Source organism: Hypanus sabinus, chromosome 26 (genome assembly GCF_030144855.1).
Source record: "Hypanus sabinus isolate sHypSab1 chromosome 26, sHypSab1.hap1, whole genome shotgun sequence".
In the NCBI taxonomy this organism is placed as follows: Eukaryota; Metazoa; Chordata; class Chondrichthyes; order Myliobatiformes; family Dasyatidae; genus Hypanus; species Hypanus sabinus.
The window spans coordinates 48,470,325-48,488,465 of NC_082731.1; the positions used below are offsets into that span (position 1 = coordinate 48,470,325).

The following is an 18,141-nucleotide window of genomic DNA, read 5'->3' on the forward strand; positions in this document are numbered from 1 at the left end:
CTGATAGAGTTCTTTGAGGAGATGACCAGGCATACAGATGAGGGTAGTGCAGTGGATGTGATCTATATGGATTTTAGTAAGGCATTTGACAAGGTTCCACATGGTAGGCTTATTCAGAAAGTCAGAAGGCATGGGATCCAGGGAAGTTTGGCCAGGTGGATTCAGAATTGGCTTGCCTGCAGAAGGCAGAGGGTCATGGAGGAGGGAGTACATTCAAATTGGAGGGTTGTGACTAGTGGTGTCCCACAAGGATCTGTTCTGGGACCTCTACTTTTCGTGATTTTTGTTAACGATCTGGATGTGGGGGTAGAAGGTTGGGTTGGCAAGTTTGCAGACAACACAAAGGTCGGTGGTGTTGTAGATAGTGTAGAGGATTGTCAAAGATTGCAGAGAGGCATTGATAGGATGCAGAAGTAGGCTGAGAAGTGGCAGATGGAGTTCAACCCGGAGAAGTGTGAGGTGGTACACTTTGGAAGGACAAACTCCCAAGTCAGAGTAAAAAGTAAATGGCAGGATACTTGGTAGTGTGGAGGAGCAGAAGGATCTAGGGGTACATGTCCACAGATCCCTGAAATTTGCCTCACAGGTAGATAGGGTAGTTAAGAAAGCTTATGGGGTGTTAGCTTTCATAAATCAAGGGATAGAATTTAAGAGACGCGATGGAACGATGCAGCTCTATAAAACTCTAGTTAGGCCACACGTGGAGTACTGTGTCCAGTTCTGGTCGCCTCACTATAGGAAGGATGTAGAAGCATTGGAAAGGGTACAGAGGAAAGGGTACAGGATGCTGCCTGGTTTAGAGAGTATGGATTATGATCAGAGATTAAGGGAGCTAGGGCTTTACTCTTTGGAGAGAAGGAGGATGAGAGGAGACATGATAGAGGTGTACAAGATATTAAGAGGAATATTACATCCTTGTTTTTATATTCTAGTCTTCTTAAAATGAATGTTAACATTGCATTTGTCTTTCTCTCCACGGACTCAATTAACAAATTAACCTTGAGAGAATCCTGCACAAGGACTCCCATGTCCCTTTGTACCTCAGTTTTTTTTTGTGTTTTCTCTCTATTTAGAAAATAGTCAGTCCTTTCATCTATTAAAGTACTTGACCATACAATTCTCAACACTGTATTCCATCTTCTTTGCCTATTTTCCTAATTTGTCTAATGCCTTCTGTAACCTCTGTACTTCCTCACAACTACTTCCACTTCCACTTCCTTGTGTCATCTGCAAACTTTGCAACAAGGCCAGCAATACCATCATCCAAAGGCACAATAGAAAGCATCCTGACTGGCTGCATCTCTGCCTGGTATGGCAACTGTACTTCCCTCAATCACAGGACTTTGCGGAGAGTGGTGCAGACAGCCCAGCACATCTGTAGATGTGATCTTTCCACTATTCAGGACATTTACAAAGACAGTTGTGTAAAAAGGGCCTGAAGGATCATTAGGGACCTGAGTTACTCCAACCACAAACTGTTCCAGCCGTTACCATCTGGGAAATGGTACTGTAGCATAAAAGCCAAGACGAATAGACTCCGGGACAGGTTTCTCCCACCAGGCCATCAGACTGATTAATTCACTCTGATACAATTGTATTTCTATGTTATATTAACTGTCCTGTTGTACATACTATTCATTATAAATTACTATAAATTTCACATTGCACATTTAGATGGAGACATAATGTAAAGATTTTTACTCCTCATTTATATGAAGGATGTAAGTAATAAAGTCAAGTCAATTCAATTCAATTCATATAATATAAAAAGAACCGGTCTCAACACAGACCCCTGTGGAACACCACTAGTCACCAGCAGCAAGCCAAAAAAGGCTTCCTTTATTCCCACTCTTTGCCTCCTGCCAATAAGCCACTGCTTTATCCTTGCCAATATATTTTCTGTAATACCATGGGCTTGTTAAGCCACCTCATGTGTGGCACCTTGTCAAAACCTTCTGAAAATCCAAATCTTCAAAAAACTCCAACAAGTTTGTCAAGCAAGAGTTTTCTTTGAGGAAACCATGCTGATATAGGCCTATTATGCCATTTTGGACAATGTCTCCCATCCACTCCATAATTTACTGGTTAGGCACAGGAGTACATTCAGCCAGAGACTCATTTCACCGAGATGTAACACTGAGTGTCATAGGAAGTCATTCCTGCCTGTGGCCATCAAACTTTACAACTCCTCCCTTGGAGTGTCAGACACCCTGAGCCAATAGGCTGATCCTGGACTTACTTCCACTTGAAATAATTTACTTAATATTATTTAATTATTTATGGTTTTATATTGCTGTATTTCTACACTATTCTTGGTTGGTGTGACTGTAAAGAAACCCAATTGCTCTTGGGATCAATAAAGTATGTCTGTCTGTCTGTTTTCTCCTGAGACCTCATCCTTAATAATCAGAGTTGATTATTACTAACCACTACTAAACCAAACCACTGAGGTCAGACTAACTAGCACATAGTTTCTTTTCTTCTGCCTCTGTCGCTTCTTTGGACTGGAGTGACATTTGCAATTTTAGTCTTCCAGAACTATTGCAGAATCTAGTGATTATCGAAAGATCATTACTAATACCTCACAATCTCTTCAGCCTCCTCTTTCAGAATCCTGGGGTGTATATCATCTGGTCCAGGTGACTTATCTATCTTCAGTCCTTTTAGTTTCCCAAGAACCTTTTCTCTAGTAATGGTAACTTAACACACCTCATGATCCCTGACAACTGGAACTTCCACCTACTGCTAGTGTCTTCCAAAATGCTTATTCAGCTCATCTGACATTTTGTTGTTCCCCACTACTACCTCTCCAGCATCATTTTCCAATGGTCCAATATCAATTCTCACTGCTCTTTTACACTTTATGTGTCTAAAAAAACTTTTGGTATCCTCTTTAATATTATTGGCTAACTTACTTTCTTATTCCATCTTTACATTGTTAATTCCTAAGGCTGATTTATACTTCTGCGTAAGTGATATGCCGTGGCCTATGCCATAGGCCTGTCTTATATTTCTGTGTAGGCTCTTGTGGTGAACTACATGTACCTGTCTGGACACGCCCCCCTGCTGACTGCTCCTGTGGCTCCTCCCACAAGCCCCGGTATAAGGGCGACTGAGGCCTGAGCCCAGCCCTCAGTCTCCAGGATGTAGTATGGTGGTCAACTACTGCTTGTTCTTTCTTCCAGTCAATAAAAGCCAATATCTCGACTTCACGTCTCAGAGAGAGTTATTGATGGTGCATCAGCTCTACGACATAGTGAGCATGCGTTGATGTGCTCCAAAACACTAGTTGGCGGTAGGGTTTCTATACCACTGTTTTGAGTTTCTTCTTGAGAAACATGGATGAGGAAATGCAGTTCAAACATTTTGGCATGTCGGCAGGTAGATTTGACAATTTGGTTCCTCTATTTTGCATCAGTGTACAGACATGGCAGAGGAGAAGCAACCGGAAATGCATAGGAGGAAATAAGATGCTACCAAGCAGACCGATCACAGTTAATGTGGTCTGTGTTGCCGCAACACATGTTACTTTTTTGGGGAGGTGCATGTCACCCTACGGCGTAGATTCAACACAGGAGTATAAATTGGCCTTTACGATTCTTGTCTGCTAAGGCAACCTTATGCCTCTTGATTTCTTTCTTAAGTGTTCTCTTGCAGCTCTTATACTTCATAAGTACTTCATTTGCTTACCTTACTTTTTTGGGCTTATCTTAAGTTTTTAAATTATTTTTATTTCTTTTGAGATACAGCACAGAACAAATGCTTTTGCCCCAGTTAGCCAACTGCTATTTAACACTAACCTAATCACAGTACATTTTACAATGACCAATGACCCTCCTATCTGATGCAAATTTGGACTGGGGGCAGATTTGGGCAAATTCTGGAGTGCTTAGAGGAAACCTATATGTGGACTGTGTGGAATGAACTTCCTGTAGAAGTAGTAGAGGCCAGTTCAGCTGTGACATTTAAGGTAAAATTGGATAGGTAGATGGACAGGAAAGGAGTGGAGGGTTATGGGCTGAATGCGGGTAGGTGGGACTAGGTGAGATTAAGAGTTCAGCACGGACTAGGAGGGCCGAGATGGCCTGTTTCCGTGCTGTGATTGTTATATGGTTATATAGTTCACAGAAGAGAATGTACAAACTCCTTAGAAATAATTTCTAAAATAAAATTCATTGTCTGTTGTCTATGCATGAGCATTGATCTGCTTTCTCTCTCTGCAATATAAATACACCTGCTAACGTCACCTTCCAATTATTTAATTGATATGTAGGGCAGCTAGGGCAGTTGAGTGCTCCGTTTGCAGTATGCGGGAAGTCAAGGCGAGCACAGCTGTCCCTGATGTCTGCACCTGCAAAAGGTGCATCCAGCTACAGCTCCTCACAAACCGTGTTAGGGAACTGAAGCTGGAGCGGGATGAACTTTGGATCATTTGGGAGACAGAGACAGAAAGAGACAGGAGTTTCAGAGAGATTGTCACCCCCTAGGAGTCAGGAGACAGGTAGTTGGGTGACTGTCAGGAGAGGGAAGGGGAATAGACAGAAAGAGCAGAGCACCCCTTTGGCCGTTCCCATCAACAATAAGTATACCGTTTTGGATACTGTTGGTGGGGGTGACCTACCAGGGACAAGTTGCAGTGGTTGCATCTCTGGCACTGAGACTGGACCCTCAGCTCAGAAGGGAAGGAGGGAAAAGAGGAGAGCAGTAGTGATAGGAGATTCGATAGTTAGGGGGACAGATAGGAGGTTCTGTGGGAGAGATCGAGAATCCCTGATGGTCTGTTGCCTCCCTGGTGCCAGGGTCCACGACATCTCAGATTGAGTTCTCAGTATTCTCAAGAAGAAGGGTGAGCAGCCAGATGTTGTGATCCATGTAGGGACCAATGACGTGGATAGGAAGAGTGAGGAGGTCCTGAAAGGTGAGTTTAAGGAGCTAGGTGCCAAGTTAAAGGACAGGACCTCCAGGATAGCAATCTCAGGATTGCTACCAGTGCCACGTGCAGGTAGGTTTAGAAATAGTAAGATAGTGCAGATCAACACGTGGCCGAAGACATGGTGCAGGAGGGAGGGCTTCAGATTTATAGATAATTGGGCAGTTTTCCAGGGTAAGTGGGACCTGTTCCGGCGGGATGGTTTACATCTGAACTGGAGGAGGACCAATATTCTTGCAGGTAGGTTTGCTAGAGAGGCTCCAGTGGATTTAAAATAGATATGAGGGGGGAGGGGAACCAGAGTGTAGGAACAGATGTATGGGAGAAGGAAGAAAAAGGAGACAGTAAAGTTCTTTGTACTGTTAAAGATAAGCAGAGAGGAAGAGGTGGAGAATTTCTTAAATGCATTTATTTTAATGCTAGGAGCATTGTAAGAAAGGTGGATGAGCTTAGAGCATGGATTGATACACGGAAATATGATGTTGTAGCTATTAGTGAAACATGGTTGCAGGAGGGGTATGATTGGTAACTAAATATTCCTGGATTTCATTGCTTCAGGTGTGATAGAATCGGAGGGACAAGAGGGGGAGGTGTTGCGTTGCTTGTCAGAGAAAATATCACAGTGGTGCTCTGGCAGGATAGATTAGAGGGCTCACCTAGGGAGACTATTTGGGTGGAATTGAGGAATGGAAAAGGTGTAGTAACACTTATCGAGGCGTATTATAGACCACCTAATGGGGAGCGAGAATTGGAGGAGCAAATTTGCAAGGAGATAGCAGATATTTGTAGTAAGCACAGGGTTGTGATTGTGGGAGATTTTAATTTTCCACACATAGATTGGGAAGCCCGTACTGTAAAATGGATGGATGGTTTGGAGTTTGTAAAATGTATGCAGGATAGTTTTTTGCAGCAACACATAGAGGTACCGAGTAGAGAAGGGGCAGTGTTGGATCTTCTGTTAGAGAATGAAATAGGTCAAGTGACGGAGGTATGTGTTGGGGAGCACTTCGGGTCCAGTTATCACAATGCCATTAGTTTCAATATAGTTATGGAGAAGGATAGGACTGGACCCAGGTTTGAGATTTTTGATTGGAGAAAGACCAACTTTGAGGAAATGCAAAAGGATTTAGAAGGATTGGATTGGGACAATTTGTTTTATGGGAAGGATGTAATAGAGAAATTGCGGTCATTTAAAGGTGAAATTTTGAGGGTACAGAATATTTATGTTAGGTTGAAAGGAAAGATTAAAAGTTTGAGAGAACCATGGTTTTCAAGGGATATTGGAAACTTGGTTCAGAAAAAGAGAGATATCTACAATAAATATAGGCAGCATGGAGTGAATGAGGTGCTCAAGGAATATAAAGAATGTAAGAAGAATCTTAAGAAAGAAATTAGAAAAACTAAAATAAGATAGGAGGTTGTTTTGGCAAGTAAGAGGAAAATAAATCCAAAGGGTTTCTACAGTTATATTGATAACAAAAGGATAGTGAGGGATAAAATTGGTCCCTTAGAGAATCAGAGTGGACAGCTACGTGTGGAGCCGAAAGAGATGGGGAGATGTTGAACAATTTCTTTTCTTCGGTATTCACTAAGGAGAAGGATATTGAATTGTGTAAGGTAAGGGAAACAAGTAGGGAAGTTATAGAAACTATGACGATTAAAGAGGAGGAAATACTGGAACTTTTAAGGAATATAAAAGTGGATAAATCCCCAGATCCTGACAGGATATTCCCTAGGACCTTGAGGGAAGTTAGTGTAGAAATAGCAGGGGCTCTGACAGAAATATTTCAAATGTCATGGGAAACGGGGATGGTGCCGGAGGATTGGCATATTGCTCATGTGGTTCCATTGTTTAAAAAGGGCTCTAGCAATTATAGGCCTGTCAGTTTGAAGTAGTAAAATGGATTCAACAGTGGCTGGATGGGAGATGCCAGAGAGCAGTGGTGGATAACTGTTTGTCAGGTTGTAGGCCGGTGACTAGTGGTGTGCCTCAGGGATCTGTACTCGGTCCAATGTTGTTTGTCATATACATTAATGATCTGGATGATGGGGTGGTAAATTGGATTAGTAAGTATGCAATGATACTAAGGTAGGTGGCGTTGTGGATAATGAAGTAGGTTTTCAAAGCTTGCAGAGAGATTTAGGCCATTTAGAAGAGTGGGCTGAATTATGGCAGATGGAATTTAATGCTGATAAGTGTGAGGTGCTACATTTTGTTAGGAATAATCCAAATAGGACATACATGGTAAATGGTAGGGCATTGAAGAATGCAGTAGAACAGAGTGACCTAGGAATAATGGTGCATAGTTCCCTAAAGGTGGAATCTCACGTGAATAGGGTGGTGAAGAAAGCTTTTGGTATGCTGGCCCTTATAAATCAGAGCATTGAGTATAGGAGTTGGAATGTAATGTTAAAATTGTACAAGGCACTGGTAAGGCCAAATTTGGAGTATTGTGTACAGTTCTGGTCACCAAATTATAGGAACGATGTCAACAAAATAGAGAGAGTACAGAGAAGTTTAGGGGTAACACGAAGGGGAATTTCTTTACTCAGAGAGTGGTAGCTGTGTGGAATGAGCTTCCTGTAGAAGTTGTAGAGGCAGGTTTGGTATTGTCATTTAAAGTAAAATTTGATAGGTATATGGACAGGAAAGGAATGAAGGTTTATGGGCTGAGTGCAGGTCGGTGAGACTAGGTGAGAGTAAGCGTTCGGCAGGAACTAAAAGGGCCGAGATGGCCTGTTTCCGTGCTGTAATTGTTATAAGATTATATGGTTATATGCTGCCTCAGCATCAGCCGATGCCAATTCTCCTATGATCCTTAAGTTCTTGAGGCTGTAGTGCTTTACATAGCTAGCTAGCCATCCCTTACTAGCCTTAAACTCCTTCCACTCTCTCACAACACAAGTAGTGAACGAACGAGACGCGAAGCAAACAATGCTCAAAAAACGAGTGCTGGAGGGAGACTGAGGATCTGTGAAATGGCTGGAGGCTATAGCAGGGTATGCTCACACATCACTTTATTCGCGTGGATTCAGTGTAGTGCTTGGTGCGCGGCAAATTCAAGTTTTGCTTTTTGGAACTTCCTGGAATCTTTTTCGAATATTTTCGATCCGCAGTTGGTTGAATCTGCAGATGCAGAACCCATGGATATGGAAGGCTGACTTTATACATAAGGACTTGGCCTCCACAGCTGCATGTGGGAAAGAATTCCACAGATTTAGGGATGGCTATGGCTAAAGAATTCCACAGATTTAGGGATGGCTATGGCTAAGAAAGTCCTCCTCATCTCTGTTCGAAAGGCTGTGTCCTCTGGTCTTAGACTGTCCCACCATAGGAAACATCCTCTCCATCAAGGACTTTCACCATTTGGTATGTTTCAATTAGGTCACTCCTCATTCCTCTGAATTCCAATGAACTCAGGGCCAGAGCCATCAAATGCTCTTCATATGACAAGCTGTTCGATCCTGGAATCATTTTTGTGAACCTCCTTTGAAAACCATTTCCAGTTTCAGCACATCTTTTCTACAATAAGGGGCCAAACCTGCTCATAATATTCAAAGTGAGACCTCACCAGTGCTTTATAAAGTTTCAATATTACATCCTTGCTTTTATATTCTAGTCCTCTTGTAATGAATGCTGGGCTGAGAAGTGGCAGATGGAGTTCAGCCCAGATAAGTGTGAGGTGCTTCATTTTGGTAGGTCAAATATAATGGCAGAATATAGTATTAATGGTAAGACTTTTGACAATGTGGAGGATCAGGGGGATTGTGGCCCGAGTCTATAGGACACTCAAAGCTGCTGCACAAGTTGACTGTGTGGTTAAGAAGGCATACGGTGCATTGGCCTTCATCAACCATGGGGCTGAGTTTAAGAACCGAGAGGTAATGTTACAGCTTTATAGGACTCTGATCAGACCCCACTTGAAGTACTGTGCTCAGTCTGGTCACATCACTACAGGAAGGATGTGGAAACTACAGGAAGGGTGCAGAGGAGATTTACAAGGATGTTGACTGGATTGGAGGGCAAGCCCTATGAGAATAGGTTGAGTGAGCTTGGCCTTTTCTCTTTGGAGTGACAGAGGTTGAGAGGTGACCTGATAGAGGTGTATAAGATGATGAGAGGCATTGATCATGTGGATAGTCAGAGGCTTTTTTCTCAGGGCTGAAATGGCCAACATGAGAGGGCACAGTTTTAAGGTGCTTGGAAGTAGGTACAGAGGAAATGTCAGGAGTAAGTTTTTTACGCAGAGACTGGTGAGTGTATGAAATGGGCTGCCAATGATGCTGGTGGAGGCAGATACAATAGGGTCTTTTAAGAGACTACTGGATAGGTACATGGAACTTAAAAATATAGAAGGCTAAGGGTAACCCTAGGTAATTTCTAAAGTAAGAACATGTTTGGCACAACTTTGTGGGCTGAAGGGCCTGTATTGTGCTGTAGGTTTTCTATGTTCTATCTGGAGGCTGTGAGTCTCTGGGTCTTGGTGACTCCACACTGAGGTTTTCAAAGAAGTGGCCCATGGATCACTTGACATGTTGCTTTTAATTTCCCAAAATTTCCAAGATTAGAGAAAATTCGAACTAGAATGGAAAAAGATGAGAAGGCATTGGAGCAGAATTAGGATATTTGGTTCATTGAGTGCGCTCCACCATTCATATCACAGCTGATTTATATGTCACAGCGAAAATATATTGAGCTATTATAAGAAAGATCATAACAGGACACTTAGAAACAATCAATATAATCAGAGATAGTTTATGAAAAGGCAATTGTTTTTGATTAATTTACTGGAGTAATTTGAAGAACATCTGATGTGGATAAAATGATAGCAGGTGGACACGGTAATCTTTAGATTTCCAGAAGGCACGTAATAAGGTGCTGCCCCAAGGTTTATTGTGGAATAAATTCTCATGTCTAAGAAGTAATGTACTGTTGTGGATAGAAGATTGGCGAGATACCAGAGAACAGATGGTGGGTGCAAGTGAGTTGGCAAAATGTACTAAGTGCTGAGTCATGAGGGTTGTGCTCTAAATTTTCCATGTTTTATTTATAACTTCAATGAAGACTCCCACGACTTGGTCGCTAACATTTCTGATGACACAAATAAATGAACGTGAGTTGAGAAAAGGACAAAGGGTCTGGAGGTTCTGAGGGATATGGGAAGGTTTTCAGTTGCTGATGAACGGAGGTGAGAATGGAATGTGTGAACATTTCCTCAATTCAACAAAAAGCTGCAGGAACTCAGTGGGTCAGGTGGCATCCATGGACAGTAAAACTTTTCAGCCAAGATTCATCATTTGGATCAGATGAAATCTTGACTTAAAACACCAACTTCCTATAGATGTTGCCTGATGTACTGAGTTCCTGCAGGTTTTTTCTGTGTTAAACCAGATTCTACATCTGCAGCCCCCACTGGAAATGCTGCAAGTTCTTTCTGTTTCCACCAGCATGCTGAGGAGTTCTCAGGTAATGTATCGCCAGCTGTCTATTCCAAGTTATTGGTTCTGTTCTGTCATCATTTATCAAATTGATCCAAGTATTTAATAAATCTGCAGAATTCACCAATTTCCAACTAACTCATTAGAGTTCCAAGGGAGGTAGGATTGAGAAGAGACATTCTTAGGAGGCATTGGGATCATTGTAATAGCCCATCAAGTGTTACCTCAGCTGGTGCATGAGGTCAAAGTGCAGTAAAGATTGGAAGGGGAAAAATATGCTGTAAATGTTTGGATAAGAATAAATGTCTGAAAATAAAATGTGGAATAAAATCATGCAACAGACTTGTAGATTTTGCTTTTTATTAATCAATTTGTGATGTTTTGCAATATAAGCTCTCCACATTACATTACATCAGATAATGTAACAGATTCAGAAATAATTTAATATCTCCACCAGGACAGAGATTCCAAATCATCAAAAACACGACCGCCACACCCAACAACTCCCCCACCCCCCCCCAGTCAAGCAGGGACTGTTTGTTCAGTGTACTGAGATGATCATTGGCATTAAGACAACCATTTTCATGTGATATTACCACTTATGGGATATAAAGGCAGTGGGATTGCATCACTAGACACAGTGTAACATTGATTGTACAGTCATCCAAACCCATAGGCTGCAACCTAGGATCAGTAACCTCACTCTTGCAGGCAAATAGTCCCAGCACTAATTAGGATGAACAAAACATCGTCACAATCAGAACACAGGATGTTTATAAAGAGAATTGATCCAAACTTGCAATTGAGTGATTTGTTTTCAGCAGCATGGTTTTGCTGTTTTAACTTTAACATTAACTTGGAGGTGAAATATAAATTGATATTCAGCTACAGAAATTCAAATCCAGACCCTGATTTCCCAATGATTTCCAGCCTTTGCTGATCACTTTGCTCATGGTTACAGTGATCGAGTGGTACCTGATTATTGATCAGGTTTGAATATCACATCATAAGTCACCTGATAGCCATCATTGTAGACATACAGCTTGTGATCAGAGGGGTTGTAGCTGACACTCTGTAAAATCTCCATCACTTTATCCATCTTTATAGCAAGTGTACCTTCCTCACCAGTTCTGGTATCAAATGTATAGAAAATTTCCTCCACCCGTGTGCTCACTGGTCTAATCGCATACAACACCCCACAGACCATAAAGGCATTGGTCACACCAGGTTTGAACTGTCTCGTGACCCATGTCCTCTCCACAGTGAAGGATGTTGTGTTAATTTTACCGATAACCATGTTCCCGGCATTTTCATCGGTGGAGTAAATGACCCACAGGCCAGTTTCGTCAACGGCAAAGTCCATGTCCTGGAATTTAACACCCTGATATGAGAACCTATTATTGTAGACAGCATCAGCCAGGGTCACTCTCTGCACAGTCCCTGTGTCTACATTAACCCTGCACATGTCCCTAGTATTGTAACAGTTATAATACAAAGTGTTATTGTATAAGACCATCCCGCTTCCCTGACCTGTGTTTCCATAGTTTGGGTAACGTCCTGGAATCACCAGTGTTTTCTCAATTGGATTCTTGTAGAGCAGTAAATCGTCGTACGAAGAGTAGACCCGAAACGTGTCGAGCCTTTGTTCATTGACGAGTGGTGCTACCCAGTACAGCTGCTTTTCAGAGGGAAGGGGACTGGGGTCTTTGCCCCACCCTCCAAATTTATAACTAAATCCCAGCCAGTTCAGCTGTGTCACGAAAGGCTCGGTCACATTGAGTATGCCACCATGATTGCAGCTCCCTGGTGGAAAAGAATTACAATTTAGTAGAGGTTTGGTGTCTGTACTTTCCAAATATAACTGAGTTAAGGAATCAACAGGCCCTTCAGTCAACCCTGCCCTTGCTGACCAGTAAGCACCAGCTAGACCTTAAAATAGCTGAACCATAAATAGCTTTGAAATTTTGAAAATTTCAGGCTTTTAACTTTTAAAATTTAATCACCATACTGGTAATGAAAACAATGGAAGAACCCCATTAAAAAAAGCTTGTAAACCACTATGCTGAAGTTACGCACTCCTACTCCCACTCCCACCTATGACTGTGTTGTTACACCCAATATTGCACATCCTCCTGATTTCTATTCTAAAACAACTTACATCCCAGACATTCTGTTATTCAACTCTCCTAATGTTTTGTTACTTTGTTACAAATAAATAATAAAAAATATAATAACATACACAATTTAAATTGGAGTTTGAACTGGACCTGGGTACACTTTACCATTTCCTGCCCTGCCATTTAATCTCAAAGACTGGCGAGCCTGATTGGAACTCCATCAAATCTGAGTGGATGAACATTACGCAATGCCACAGGGTTTGTTCCGACACTCAGGTAAGTGGTGGGACTGTGGTGCTAACATGCAAATGGAAAAGAACAAGCTAGGCATGTCTCAATCTTTCAGTCTTTCACTTGCTTCCAGAAACACCACACTGGATTCCACAAGCAGGTCCAAGTTAAAGTTACTTTTAGAATTTAGGAAGTGAAATAGACATCATCAAATGTCTGTTATTGAAGTGGCTAAGGTAGTATATCCTGTGCTAAAGAAACATCATTATCCTTTGAAAGCAATGACATTCATTATAAAGAAAGCAGAAAATGCTGGAAAAATTCATCAGGTCAGGTAGAATCTGTGGACAGTAAAGCAGAATTTAATATTTCAGGATAAACATTGTTCCTCAAGGTGACTGTTCTCTCTCCACAGATGCTGCCTGACCTACTGAACACTTCCCAAATCTTTTGATTTGTTTCAGCTTTACATTGGCATGTAGTACATTGTACATTTAGTGGCGTCTTTACCCAGTGTTTAAATATCTATATTAAATACTGCCTCAAGAAGGTGACATTTATCATCAAAGATTCCCTGCTAATCAATCTTCCTACAGCTTCCATCCTTCATGCAAGAGTTACAGAAGCCTCTGTTTTAAAACAGAGGTAAGGACAAATGTTTTTAGCCAGAGAATAATTAATCTGTGGAATGCTATGGAGGCTATGTCCGTGGGTATATTTAAGACGGAAGTTGATTGTTTTCTGATCAGTCAGGGCATCAAAGGATGTGGCAAGAAGGCAGGTATATGGGGTTGAGTGGGATCCAGGATCAGCCATGTTGAAATGGTGGAGCAGACTCAATGGGCTGAATGGCCTAATTCTGCTCCTATGTCTTATGGTTTTATGGTCTAAATCCCACTCCACCAGGTTGAAGAACAGACACCTCCCTTCAATCACCTGCCTCTTGAACCAAGTATGGCAACATTATCCAAAATGCTGGTAGAACACAGCAGGCTAGGCAGCATCTATAGGGAGAAGTGTTGTCGACGTTTCGGGCCAAGACCCTTCGTCAGGACTAACTGAAAGACTAACTGATACTAAGAGATTTGAAAGTAGTGGGGGGAGGGGGAAATCATGGGACGGGAGGCCTTGGGATAAAGAAAGGGGGAGGGGGGTGCACCAGAGGGAGATGGAGAACAGGCAGAGTGATGGGCAGAGAGAGAGAAAAAACCAAACAACTAAATATGTCAGGGATGGGGTAAGAAAGGGAGGAGGAGCATTTACGGCAGTTAGAGAAGTCAATGTTCATGCCGTCAGGTTGGAGGCTACCCAGCCAGTATATAAGGTGTTGTTCCTCCAATCTGAGTGTGGCTTCATCTTGACAGTAGAGGAGGCCATGGATAGACATATCAGAATGGGAATGGGACGTAGAAATAAAATGTGTGGCCACTGGGAGATCCTGCTTTCTGTGCTGGACCGAGCGTAGGTGTTCAGCGAAACAGTCTCCCAGTCTGCGTCGGGTCTCACCAATATATAAAAGGCCACATCAGGAGCACCAGATGCAGTATACCACACCAGCCGACTCACAGGAGAAGTGTTGCCTCATCTGGATAGGAGTTGCTATTCTTATCTCAAGCAAGCTAGATTTTGAAAAACTATTTGAAATAGGAGATAAGGAGGGAAGACATATTCTGGTAAGGCAGAATATAGACGGAAATTCAGTTACTCTATTGAATATATACGCACCCCCAGGAAGTGATATTGGTTTCTTTCAGAAAATTACTAATATTATGTTAACGAAAACAGAAGGTCTCCTGATATGTGGGGGAGACTTAAATTTACAATTACAACCAAAGTTAGACTCTTCCAATAGAAAAACCTATGAAACAATATACTTATGTAAGAAGATTAATACACTTTTTGAGGATGTTGGCTTATTTGATATATAGAGGGACCATTTCCCCAACAGAAGGGATTACGCTGATTATTCTGCCCCCCATTCTGTATACACAAGAATAGACTATTTCATAACATTTAGAAAAGGATTTGTCAAATCTTAAAACACATTCAACTTCATACATTATAGCAAAATGGGAGAAAGAAGGAGGAATAATTATATCTGAGGAAGAATGGATAATAATATGGAGGTATCAATGGAAGTGTACCAGTTCACAGAAATGGAGGGAGTTTGGATGGAAAAACTTGATAAGATATTTTATTACACCCTCTCAGAAATCCCATTATGATAGTAACCTCCCTGTTTGCTGGAGAAATTGTGGAAATTAAAACACAAACCATTATCATATTTTCTGGGAATGCCCCGTTATCAAAGACTATTTGAGTGTGATACATGGTGCCCTACAAGACATCTTTAAATGTGAAATACCCTCCAAAAGTAAGACCATATATTTTGGGTATATACTTCAAGAAAGGTTGAAAAGAGATAAATATTTAATAAATATACTGCTGGTGGCTGGTAAAATGACCAATTTTAAATGCATGGATGGAAATTACAAAGGACATTTACAAAATGGAGAAGATAACAACATCTGTTAATCATAAGTTGGAACAATTTGATTCATACCGGGAAAAACAGTTTGACTACATAACACCTCATAGGCTTGATTTTATCCTCACAAATCAATGAATATGATGTAAAAAAGAAAATCACTCCCTACTTGTACATAGTTTTCTCCTTACGCTTGATCTTTCTTTCCTCCCTTTTCTATAAGTGTATACCTCAGATAAATATTATGTGGATTTTTGGTGCATATGACTATGATATATATGTACAATATCTGAAATACATTTTATGGAAATATTTGTTTGATGATGAACTTCAATAAAAATAAATTACAAATAAAAGAAACATAGAAAACCTACAGTACAACACAGGCCCTCGGCCCACAATGCTGTGCCGAACATGTATTACCTTACTTGAGCTATAGAATCAACAGACCCTTCAGCTAACCCTGCCCCTGCTGACCAGCAAGCACCAGCTGGACCTTAAGACCATAACATACTGGAGCAGAATTAGGCCATGTGGCACAATGAGTCTTCTCTGCCATTTCATCATGCTGATCCATTTCCCTCTCAATCCCTGCTCCCTTCTACCTGCTCCCTGTATCCCTTCATGCCCTTACTAATCAAGGACCTGTCTCTGACTAAAGAAATTCCTCCTTATTCCTATTCTAAATGAAACGTGGGCAGAGGGGGTGGGGTGGCCCTGTTGGTGAGGAATGAGATTCAGTCCTTTGCAAGGGGTGACATAGGGTCAGGAGAAGTAGTCTTTGTGGATAGAACTGAGGAACAGTAAGGGCAAAAGGAATAGGGTGCAAGTTGAATAGGGAGTTAACATTGGCATGTGGCAAAGGTAATGTCGCAGTAGTTATGGGGGATTTCAACATGCAGGTGAACTGGGAGAATCAGGTTGGTGCTGGACCACAGGATAGGGAGTTTGTACAGTGCCTACGGGATGCATTCTTGAAACAGCTTGTACATGAGCTGACCAGGGACAAGACTAAACTGGATTTAGTGTTATGTAATGAACAGGATTTGATAAGTGATCTTGCAGTAAAGGAGCCATTAGGAGGTAGTGATCATAATATGATAAGTTTTTATTTGCAATTTGAGAAGGATAAGGGCAGCTCAGAGGTGGCAGAGTTGCAGTTGAACAGGGGAAACTATGGAGCCATGAGGGAGGAGCTGGCCAAAGTTGACTGGACAGATATCCTAAAAGAAAAGACAGTGGAACAGCAATGGCAGGTATTCTTGGGAATAACACACAAGATGCAAAATCAGTTCATCCCCCAGAGAAGGAAAGGGGGGAAAGGGGCCACAGTGGTTGACAAAGTAAGTCAGAGATTGCATAGCATTAAAAAAAAGAAAGTATGACAGAGCTAAGGTGAGTGGGAGGACAGATGATTGGGAAGTTTTTAAGGAACAACAGAACTTAACTAAAAAGGCAATACAGGGAGAAAAAATGAGGTACGAACGAAAGCTAGCCAGGAATATAAAGGAAGATAGCAATAGCTTTTTTAGGTATGTGAAGAGAAAGAAGATAGTTAAGAACAATGTTGGGCCCTTGAAGAATGAATTGGGTGAAATTGTTATGGGAAACAGAGAAATGGCAGAAGAATTTAGTAAGTAGATTAGATCTGTCTTCACTAAGGAAGACACAAGCAATCTCCCAGATGTATGGATGGGCCAAGGACATAGGATAATAGAGGAAATGAAATAGATTGACATTAGGAAGGAAATGGTGATGAGAAGACTGATGGGACTGAAGGCTGACAAACCCCCAGGTCCAGATGGTCTGCATCCTAGAGTACTAAAGGAGGTGGCCCTGGAAATTGCGGATGCATTGGTAATCATTTTCCAATGTTCCTTAGATTCAGGATCAGTTCCTGAGGATTAAAGAATGGCTAATGTTATCGCACTTTTTAAGAAACGAGGGAGGGAGGAAACAACAAACTATCGACCTGTCAGTGTGACATTGGTGATGGGGAAGATGCTAGAGTCCATTATAAAGGATGAAATAGTGGCATATCTAGATAGCAGTGATAGGACTGGGTCAAGCCAGCATGGATTTACCAAGGGTAAATCATGCTTGACTAATTTGTTGGAGTTTTTCGAGGATGTAACCAGGAAGTTAGACACGGGAGATCCAGTGGATATAGTGTACCTTGATTTTCAGAAGGCATTTGATAAGGTCCCACATAGGAGATTGGTGGGTAAAATCAGAGCTCATGGCATTGGGGGGAAGATATTGACATGGATAGAAAACTGGTTGGCAGATAGAAAGCAAAGGGTAACGGTGAATGGGTGTTTCTCAGAACGGCAGGTGGTGACTAGTGGGGTGCCACAGGGCTCGGTATTGGGACCACAGCTGTTTACGATTTACATCAACAATTTAGATGAAGGCATTGAGAATAACATCAGCAAGTTTGCTGATGATACTAAACTGGGTGGCAGTGTGACATGTGATGAGGATGTTAGGAGAATTCAGGTTGATTTGGATAGGCTGGGTGAGTGGGCAGATACTTGGCAGATGACGTTTAATGTGAATAAGTGTGAGGTTATCCACTTTGGGAGTAAGAGCAGGAAGGAAGTTTATTATCTGAACTGTGTAGAGTTAGGTAAGGGAGAAATACAAAGAGATCTAGGAGTCCTTGTTCATCAGTCACTGAAGGTGAATGAGCAAGTGCAGCAGGCAGTGAAGAAGGCTAATGGAATGTTGGCCTTTATTACAAAGGGAATTGAGTACAAGAGCAAGGAAATCCTCTTGCATTTGTACAGGGCCCTGGTGAGACCACACCTGGAGTATTGTGTACAGTTTTGGTCTCCAGGGTTAAGGAAGGACATCCTGGCTGTAGAGGAAGTGCAGTGTAGATTCATGAGGTTAATTCCTGGGATGTCTGGACTGTCTTACGCAGAGAGGTTAGA

General features: G+C 41.8%; 1 protein-coding gene across 1 annotated transcript in view; it reads right to left on the reverse strand.

Moving 5' to 3' along the window:
* Positions 1-10,721: 10,721 nt before the first annotated feature.
* The window catches only part of LOC132381550 (olfactomedin-4-like), a 36,704-nt gene continuing 29,284 nt past the window's right edge, over positions 10,722-18,141 (reverse strand). Inside the window, exon 4 of the mRNA XM_059951051.1 lies at positions 10,722-12,172. Within this exon, the coding sequence (XP_059807034.1) occupies positions 11,349-12,172 (824 nt within the window). The 3' untranslated portion in view covers positions 10,722-11,348. The remainder of the gene's footprint in view (positions 12,173-18,141) is intronic.